Raw genomic sequence first — 9,439 nt, forward strand, 5'->3', positions numbered from 1 at the left:
CCATCTAGCAAACAATCGGCTGGGTGTGCCGCATCCTCTCCCAGTGCCGGCCCCGCAAAGCCTGCGGGCCTTGGAGTGGCTCACAGGACAGCGGGGTGCTGTGCCGAGCCAAGGCTGGGAGCCGGGGCCTGCTGGTTGCCCGCTCTATCCCAGTACTGCAGTGGAAAGAATTTCTCCAGTTCCTTCCAAACAGTAAGCCCCAAGGCTGAGCGCTCAGCTTGCATGGTGGAAATGTGCAGCATAAAACCGGGTTTAGCAGCGTGAACGGTTGTTACCTGGTGCTTCTGCGACAGAAGGCTACAAAACCTGGTCCTCTGCTTGTGGCAGAGGGACCGTCCCATCACATGACACTCATGGGGAGGGCAGAGGGAGGACACGGTGGGCATCGCGGGGCAGGGGGGGGCATACCAAGCCCCTGGGTTGCATCCATCCCAGCGGCTCTGAGAAGGCTCTGCTGGAAACATCTTCGGGACCTCCAGTGTCACAGTCGCAGAGATGTGCGGGACAATGCAGGAGAGCTGCCGGCACCTACAGTCTCGGCTGCCAGCCGGGGCGAACCAGACAGGGCTCCGCGGGTGTCTGGCCCTCCCCGGGCGCAGCTCGGGCCCCGCCGGCACCGCTCGGCAGAACCCGCACGGCAAAGGCACAGCCGCGGTGGCGGGACCGGGCGCTCCGGGACGGGGCGGGCAGGGGGTGACCTCGCGGCCGGTCCCTCGGTCCTCGGGGGCCTCGGCCGCCCCCTCCCCCTGCAGCCGAGCGAAATGGCTGAACATGTAGCAATAATGCCCCGGCATTCAGGCTGCCCGGCCCGGCCGGCCCTAATCAGCGGCCCGCGGACCCCCCTCCTCTCCCCCTGCGCTCCCAGAAAGGGGAACAAAACCCAGCACGTTTCTGCAGCCCCCGCGCATAAAGCGCCGGGCCTGGGCCTCAGTGGGGGGCAAAGCGGCCCGTCAATCTCGGCGCCGGGGCCCCTTTGTCCCTCGCCTCCCTGCCACACCTTTTGTTCCCGAATCCAATAAGCGCCAATTCCCGCTACCTTCCTCGGCGGCTCCTTTCAGCGCCGGCCCGGCGGCCACAATGGGCCCGGCTCTGAGCTGCGCGGCCCCATTCAGCGCCCTTGGCACGCTCACAAGCCGGCCGGGCCGCCCTGCCCCGCGGGCACGCCGCTGCTACCACCCCGCCGCCGGGCACCGGCCCCGGCCCCGCCGCCGGGCACCGAAGGAGGAGCGGGCGGCGGATATTGCACCTGGTTTATTGACTGACTGGGCGAGCTGGCGCTGGCAGTAACCGATACAGAGTAGATAGAGGGGCCGCGTCACCCCCGGGCCCCGCCGTCGGCTTTTTACAAGCAAAGCTGCTCCGCTGGCGCGGCGCGATCGGCTCCGGCCCGCCCGGCCGTCGCGGCGGCTCCGCGGGGTGGCGGCGCTTCGCTGCGAGCTGGGGCGGCCCCGTCCCGTCCCGCCGCGCCGCTTCGCCCGCCGCCGGCTCTGCACCGCGGCCCGCCGGGGTCCCGCCGCGCCGTCCCGCCGCTGCCGTCGCTCCTCCGGTCCAGGGCGCGTGTTGCGCGGCGCGCAGCCAGGCTGCGGAGCGGGCGATAACGGGGCCCCGGAGCCGCCGGGCCGTCCTGCCGGTCCGCTCCCGGCCCTCAGTGCGTGCGGGCTACCAGGCCCGGATGCCCTGCAGTGCGCCCTGGCTGCAGGAGGGCCCCGCCGCCGCCTGGTGCAGAGGCTGCCCGCTGCCGCCGAAGCCCCCCAGGCCGCCCACGTTCACGAAGGGGCCGGCGGCCGCCGCCGGGCTGCAGGCGGCTTGCATGGAGGCGCCGCCGGTGCCCGCCGGGTAGGTGCAACCATAGCCGGGGTTGTAGGAGGCGGCGTTGCCGTAGCCGTAGGCGGGGAAGCCGTTGTAAGAGTAGGGCCCGTTGTACGCCGAGCTGTAGCCCTGCGACCCGCCCAGGCACGGCTTACCGTCGCGGACCAGCACGGGCACGGCCACCCTGCGTGGCGGCGGCGGGGCTGCAGGGCCGCCCAGCTCCAGCGACTTGTCCTGCCGCTGCCGCTTGCACTTGTAGCGCCGGTTCTGGAACCAGATCTTCACCTGCGTGGAGGTGAGCTTGAGGCTGCTGGCCAGGTGCTCCCGCTCGGGCGCCGACAGGTAACGCTGCTGCTTGAACCGCCGCTCCAGCTCGAAGACCTGCGCCTGGGAGAAGAGGACGCGCGGCTTCCTCCGGCTCCGCTGCTTCGGCCTCTCCGCCTCCTCCGCCTTCTCTGCCGCATCCAGCGGCTTCTTCAGGACGCAGGTCTCTGCACGGGGGAGCACAGGTCACGGCTGCACCTCTGCACCTCGCCGACGCCGGGCGCTCGCTGCTCCCGACGGGCCCCACCGGCGGCCGAGAGCCCGGCGCCGCGCCCCGGCCGGCCCTGCGCCGCTACGCGCCCGTCGGGGAACCGCGGTGCGGGCGGGGAGGCAGCGCCGGGACCGGCCGCCTCTGGCACCGCCTGTTTGCGAGGGGCCGGTTCCAGCGGCGGGGCCGGGCAGTCCCCGCGCCTCCGGGCCGGCTGCGGCGTTACGTCTGCGGCACCGCGGGGCCAAGCCCCGGGCCGCCGCCGCCGCGCACGGCGCCGGGCACCTGCTCCGCCGCCTCGCTCCCGGAGGGCCCCGCCGCAGCGGGCGCGGGTTGGGCCTAACCCGCCCCCGTTCTTCCCTCTCTGCTACCGAAATTGCGGAGCGCGGGCCTGATCCGGCAGCTCCGGATCGGGGCCCCGCGGAAGCGCTTCCCGGGGAGGCGGCGAACGGGGCGCGGAGGAGAGCCGTGGCAGCCCCACGACGTGCCAGTCCCGGCTCGCCATGCCCAGGGGACGCGGCGGCGGCGGAGGAAACCAGGCTGCAGCGCCGGGCCCGGGGCTTCGCGGGGCGATGCCCCGCGGGCTGGGAGCGCACCGCGGGGAGCGAGAGCTGGCCCGTCCCGGCGGGGCGGTGCGGGGGACGCGGCGGGGCCGATACTCACTTGGGTCGCGGGCCGTGGGGTCCAGCTCCTCTCCCGGGCCGGGGCCCTCGCAGGAGCCGCGCAGCACGGCGTGCACGTAGCTGTCGGCGGAGATCCGCGCGTCCGCCTGGCCGCCGGGGGCTGCCATAGGGCTCAGGTAGGGCAGCTTCTCCTCCTCCTCTTCCTCCTCGCCGTCGGAGAAGCGGGCGCCGTCGGCGGCCGCCAGCAGGCAGGCGGCGGGGTGGAAGTGGTGCTCCAGGTGGTGCGGGAGCTGGGCCCCATAGCGCGGGTCCTGCTGCTGCTCCAGGTTGAGGATGTCTTTGACAGAGAAGGGGGTGGAGGTGACGGGGCTCGGTAACATCATCGGGGCAGCGCAAGCGGCCAGGCAAGTCCCGCGGGCCCGGCGGCGCTCGGGCGGCGGCTCGGCGGGGAGCGCCGCGCCCGGTGCGGGGGGAGCAGGCAGCGCCGAGAGACGAGGGGCCGCGCCTGCTCCTGTCTAAGTTGCCTCCATTAGCCCGGCGCTGGGGGTCTGCGTTTTGTTACAGCTTCTGCAGGGACAGCCAAGGGCTCGGGAGCCTCCTCTGCCCCGGGCCGGCACGTCACGGCAAGGAGGGGCCGGGGGCCGGGGGCGGCCTCGCCATTGGAGGGAGGGGGAGGCAGAGCCGGCCCCCTGCCCGGCTCCGGCCGCCCGGCCAGAAATAGCAATGTATTAAGGCTGCGCTCGGGGAGGCCGTTTCCCCGCGGAGCGCCCCGCCGGCCCGGTACCCGCCCGGCGGGCGCGGGGCCGGTGCGCCGGGGTCCCCGCAGAGACCCTCGGCCGCCGCCGCCGTGCCTCCCAGTGCTAAGCACGTGTAGGTAGGTAGGGACCCCCGCCCCGGCGCGCCCCGCTGGCCCCCGCCCGCAGACGGCTCGGCCCGGCCCCGGGAGGGGCGAACACGTGCGGCCCCGCCGGCCCGGCCTTCCCGCCCCGCCAGCACGGCCGCCCGGCCCCGCAAAGTGCCTCCCGCCGCCCAGGACGCGGCGCGGAGGGGAGGTTCGCCTCCGCCGCACCCCGCTCCCCCCAGAGCCGCCGGCGGCCCCGCCGTCCCGGCGGACCGTAGCCGTGCGACGTACACGTAGCCGACCCGCTCCGCATCCCCCGCTGCGCCCGCCGGTGCCCCCGCAGATCCCCCCGCGACGGGCCAACCTGCCGCTGCCCCGGCTCGCCGCGGCCGGTGCGACGAGCGCTCGCCCGGGATCGGGCGCGCTCCGCCGCCGCTGCCGGATCGGTCCCAGCAGCCCCGCGACCGCCAGGCCCAGCTGGGCCGAGGCGGACCGGGGCGGCCGGGTAGCCCGGGGCCGCGGCGGCGCGAGACTAGGTGGGGGAGCGCTATCCCACACCCTTCGGTGTTTCTTTCGTTTCTTTTCGTTTCCTTTCGTTTTCTTTCGTTTCGTTTCGTTTGTCCCGCCTGTAACGGGCGGCGAGCGGCTCCAGGGAGCCGCCACGCCGCCGTGCCGGCGGGTGACACACCGGGCGAGCCTGCCGAGCCCTCTCCGTGCCGCAAGTCCCCCGGCCCCCGGGCTGCGCCGGGCACCGGCCGAGGACCCCGGTGCGGCGCAGCGGGGGGTGCCGCGACCCCCGCGGCGGAGCCCCGCGGCCCTCGAGCCACACCAAGGGCTCAGCGCCCCCGTGGCGTGGGGAGTGGGCACACCGAAGGCGGGGCGGAGGGTCCCGGGCAAGATATTTCGTTGCGATTAAAATCCTGCCGCCCCGCAGGACTCGGATCGGCGCCGAGGCGAGGCCACGGGGAACCGGGCGCGCACGCCGGGCAGGTGAGTGTCCCGAGGCCGGGGCTTCGCGGGGCCTTCCCGGTCGCTTCTCTCGTGTCGTTACCATCCGGTCGCTCCGCCGTTTACCGGCTCTGTCGGTGCCCTCGCTTCCTCGGCTCCTTGCCACTCCGCACGCCCCGGGGAAACCCATTTACCGGCGGCGCAGCCCATGACGGGAGCCTTGGTCCCGCGCACTTCGCCACGGCTCGGGCGCTCCCGGTCCCGCGGCGGGGCCCGTTCCCGTTCCCCCGGCGCACCGGATCGTTCCCACCGCGCTGCATCAGTCCCCCTCGCCATAAATCGCGGCGGATCGATCTCTCCTCGCCGCTCCTCGCTCGCTCCCGGTGGCGGCCGTCATCCTTCCGTTCTGAGGCCGCCCGGTTCGAACGGTGGACGGGGAAAGGCACTCGCCGTAACCAGGCCTGACCGAGGCCCGGCTCCGGTCCGTGCCGCCGGTGTGCCGAGAAGCCCGGCTCTGCCTCGCTGCCGCGGCCCCGAGAACAATTAGCAACCATTAGCGCCTTACCGGTGTTAGGCGTTCGCCGCCTGCCCGCTCCGGCCTGCCGCAGGGCCCCGCTCCCGGGGAGGTACAAGCGCAGGGGCCCGGCGGCGGCGCGGCGGGCGGCCGGGGCTCTGCACGGCGCCGCGCTCCCCGGGAGCACCGCGGCGGCCGCTCTGCGCGGCGGGGGCCGGTGCCAGCGGTGGCAGTGAGGGCTGCGGGGCCGCGGCCCGGTGTCCGCCTGCGCGGCCGTCGGCGGGAGCAGCAGCAGCCGAGCCGAGGGCCCGGCACCGGGCCCGGTGGGGTCTGGCTCGCCTGGCGCCATCGCTCTCCCGCCCGCAGCAGGATCCCGGACGGGCCGAGCACCAGGCGCGGCCTGCGGGCGTGGGGAGCCCGAGTCGGGCGGAATCGGCGCTTCGGGACGTCTCCCCGGTGGTGGCAGCGGTTCTCCTGCCGGGACCCGCTTAATCGTACCGCCACCGGTCCCAGGGAGTGCTCGGGCAACCCATGCCCCGCGGTGGGAGCAAGCCGCGGCCGGGCCCCGACACGCGTGGGAGCACCCTTGTATTATCCCGGCCTTTCCCGCGGCCGCCGCGTTCCTCGCCGGTGCTCCCGGTGCGGTAACCGAGCCTGCACCTTCCCGCCCTGACAGCATTCTCCCCTTTGGCCGGATCAGGCCCACTTCGGCGGGACACGAGCGGCGATTTCCCAGCTGGGGAAGTCGAGGAAGCAGAGAACTGCTCGGGCCCGGCCGTGCCCTATTACCGGGGCGGCGGGTGCCGAGGGGCACGGTTGGGCCGGGCCGAGAGGCGGGTGGGTGCGGGAGCCAGGGGCGGGCGCAGGCCCGGTACCTGCCGGCGAGTGTCAGCCCCGAGATGCTCCGGGGCTTTCCCATGCCGGCTGGGCTGGGGTCACTGGGCTATTAATGGTTATTTTATTTATATCATTAGCGGCGTCCCCTGAGCTCTGTTTACAGCGGGGCCTTGTTGTCCCGGCCGCTCCTGCGCTCTGTTTAGACAGGGGATTATTGTAATGGATGGAGCTCGCCGTGCGGATGCTGCAGCGGAGCCAAGAGCCACCCTCACCCCTGCTCCGGGCCCGGGGAGGGGGAGCAGCCCTGCTGCGGCCGCGCACATCGCGGCTGGCGGGCAGCCCCCCCTCCTCCCCCGGGGCCCCGGGCGCAGGCAGCCCGGTAGCAGGCGGCCGCGGCCGGGGGCCTCGCTCGGGGCGATGCTATCAACCCCAGGGCTGCTAATTGCTCCATTAGTCTCGCGGGTGCCGAGTGCTGGAGCCGGCCCTGCACTAATGGCCGTAAACAAACAAACACGTTAATCCGGCCCTGTCTCCAGCCCCCGGTGCTCGGGGAGCCAACGGGGGACGGCGGCGCGGCCCCGGCGCGGCTGCGAGAGGCCCTCCGCGGGCGGCACCCACCTGCCCGCCGCCCCGGGCAGCCCCGAGGCCCGCGGCCCGGGGCCGGTGGGGACCCGCGCCGCCGGGAGCTGCCCCCCGCGCCCGGCTCTATTTACACAGAGCCTGCCCTTGTGTAAACGCTGCGCGCCGTGGTTTATCTCAGGGCCCGTCTGTTTCTCGTTCTCTGTCAGCAGCGCCCGGTGAAGGATGGCCCTTTCCCAGGGGCTCGGCCCTGATTTATGTGAGAACCTCAGCGCGCCGGGGACGCCCCCGCACGGCGGGGCCGGCGACGCGCCGCGGAGGGGCGGCGGGTCCCGGGGCAGCGACCCGCCGACGGGGCCGCGCCCGGCACGGCACGGCTCGGCCCCGCACGCCGCGGACACCTGCCGGTAGCGGGCCGCCCGGCCCCCGCCGCACGGCACAGCACGGCACGGCACGGTCCGGGGCTCCGTCCGCGTCCGGGCACGGCTTTCCCCGCACCGCGGTGCGCAGCGGGCGCGCCCCGGAGGGAGCGGGCACGGAGCGGCCCCCCCTGCAGCTCCCGGCCCGTGGCGCGCATCCCCGGCTCGCCGCGTCTCCCGGGGTGAAGGACGGCTTTTATCCCAGCCCCACCACTTGCCCAGGAATGACTTTTTTTGACACCCTTTGGGCATGAATCGTTATCTTTGTTTCCCAGGAGAGCAGAGGGCTTCTGCAGGCGGCGCAGCCAGGGCCAGGCAACGGGTGCTGCGGGCTCGCCCAGCAACGTGCTGTCTTCATCTCCCGCTGCCCTGTCCCAGCCCTGCCCGGGCAGTGCCGGCGCTGTCCTGCCCGCTCGGCTCTGCCACTTGTCACCTGCCTCCACCTCGCAGGGTCCTGGGAACCCCCTGGCTTGGTTTTGCCAAGAACCACCCACACAATGCCCATTTTCTTGAGAAATATGTCACTGCAAATATTTGCAAAATATGTCACTGCAAATATTTGCACCTCAATATTTTCTGGCTCCGTTGGCACTGGATGATTTAGTTTTGCTTCACAGTTCTCCACAGTACAGGGGTGTACAACTTGGAAATATGTCCTCAAACAGTGCCTCCATGGGAAATGTGTTTTCTGAGGATCAGACCCAGACTCTGTAGCATCCTGAGAAATGCATACTTTTCCAAGCTTTGGGGGTACCAATAGCTGTGTGCAGCATTCATTGCTCAGCGTTTTGGGGGATAGGAGTGGCTCATGCAAGGGTGCTTGACCAGCAGCAAGGGTAGGAAGGTAGGTTTGGACACCAAGGGGTCCTAAAGGACCTTTGGACACCAAAGTCCTACCTTTCATTTCAGTGCTTGATGGACCTCTGAAACTGAGGCTGATATGTTGACCTTGGTAAGAGCCAACTTGCAGGAGCAGGTAAAGGTCATCCCACATCTGAGGCAGTGCAGGATAGGAAATGTCAGTGCCAAGGACCCCCTCCCACCTGCTTTTATTTGGCGTCTCTCGTGCACAAAGGATATCCAGGCTTCACAAAGACACCCTGCTGCACAACACAGCCTCGTGACTGTGGACGTGCAGAGGGTAGCAAAACACCTCTTCCTCTGGAGGAGAAGCTGTCATAAATCAGTTTACTGCTTGTGCGATGAGAAGGTCCTCTGTCAAGGCTTCTTTCTGCTGGAGAACACCACCGTGGACACATCTACACCACCTCCTTGCCACTAACGCAGAGCAAAACCCTCAGCCTTTCTGGGAGCACCCGTGTTCCATGTCTTGGAAGCCATTGCTGCATGGTCATGTCCATGAGGTTAAGAAGCCAGGCTGAAATTCATCCTTCAGCAGAGTCCCAGCACGAGGCTTGCTCACCACTCACATCCACAGGCCTGCGTACCACTTGCATCCCATAGGGCTTAAGTGGAGCCTAAGTGGACCCTGGGCCTTGCACTGGCGGCCTGCCTGACGCTGGATTTCAGCTTCGAGCCCAGGCCCGCAGCTCTGATTCATGCACGTAATCCTGCTGAGGTCAGCGGGTTTCATCCTGCTCCCACCGCAGCCCGCGGGACAGTTCACACGAGAGTGGCAGGGTCAGGCTCTGTGTTTGCATGCGCCGTAGAACACGGCACAATTAAGATTAAACCAATTAAATTTTAACAGGTCTGGAAAGCGTTTTATTACATAATAAACAGGAGGGATTAGCCGTGTCAGGCTTTGCTGTGTGTGTGCTGGCAGAGTGGATCCTTGCTGTCCGCGGCGCTTGGTGTTCCTCTGGGCTGGGGACCTCCCTGCACTGCAGCTGGGGCGGCCCGCTGACAAACACCCAGGGCTGGGAGTGCAGCTGGCTCCTGTTCCCATCCAGTGCCTTCCCCTGAAGCATTCTGGGTGCAATGCTTTTCCTAACCCGAGCAAAGAGTTTTCTAGAATAAATTTCGCAAGTTATTCAGTGGCTACTTTTACAGCGTCCTTCAGGGAGAGGGAAGCCCTCATGCTTCTGTACAGGCGTGCTGGTGAGGAGAGAGCTGCCCAGCTGGATCACTGTGAGGTGGTGACACATGTCTCGTCTTGGAAACAGAACTGATAAGCTCCTCTTGTTTAGGGCATCTGCCAGGCAGCCAGTCCCCACTTCTCTCCCTGCTTAATCAGATTCCTCTGGCAGCAAGCAGGGTTTGTTCCCATGTGGATGAGGCCATCCTGGGCATGGCTATCCCTAGAGCTGGCAAATCTGCACCAGAAATGGCATACAGCTGCATATTTGCCAGGGTGGTTTCAGGGTAATTGGACTA

General features: G+C 69.5%; 1 protein-coding gene and 1 long non-coding RNA gene across 3 annotated transcripts; one reads left to right on the plus strand and one right to left on the minus strand.

The window, feature by feature from the left end:
- Positions 1-1,236: 1,236 nt before the first annotated feature.
- Positions 1,237-3,541, minus strand: NKX2-3 (NK2 homeobox 3). Of its 2 annotated transcripts, none has more exons than XM_074907533.1 (2): positions 2,985-3,541; positions 1,237-2,298 (listed from the first exon to the last, which is right to left on the minus strand). In XM_074907533.1, exons 1-2 carry the CDS (start codon positions 3,345-3,347, stop codon positions 1,660-1,662), a joined length of 1,002 nt encoding a protein of 333 aa, XP_074763634.1. In that variant the 5' UTR covers positions 3,348-3,541; the 3' UTR covers positions 1,237-1,659. The 2 variants fall into 2 exon arrangements, with proteins under 2 accessions (XP_074763634.1, XP_074763633.1); XM_074907532.1 differs by having other exon boundaries at positions 1,237-2,300; positions 3,005-3,536.
- A 162-nt stretch (positions 3,542-3,703) lies between these two features.
- LOC141961037 (uncharacterized) lies at positions 3,704-8,803 on the plus strand. Its single transcript, XR_012633726.1, has 3 exons — positions 3,704-3,838; positions 4,740-4,795; positions 8,012-8,803. It is a non-coding gene; the product is annotated as an uncharacterized LOC141961037 (long non-coding RNA).
- Positions 8,804-9,439: the final 636 nt, after the last annotated feature.

The sequence above is a fragment of the Athene noctua genome, chromosome 5 (assembly GCF_965140245.1).
Source record: "Athene noctua chromosome 5, bAthNoc1.hap1.1, whole genome shotgun sequence".
NCBI lineage: Eukaryota > Metazoa > Chordata > Aves > Strigiformes > Strigidae > Athene > Athene noctua.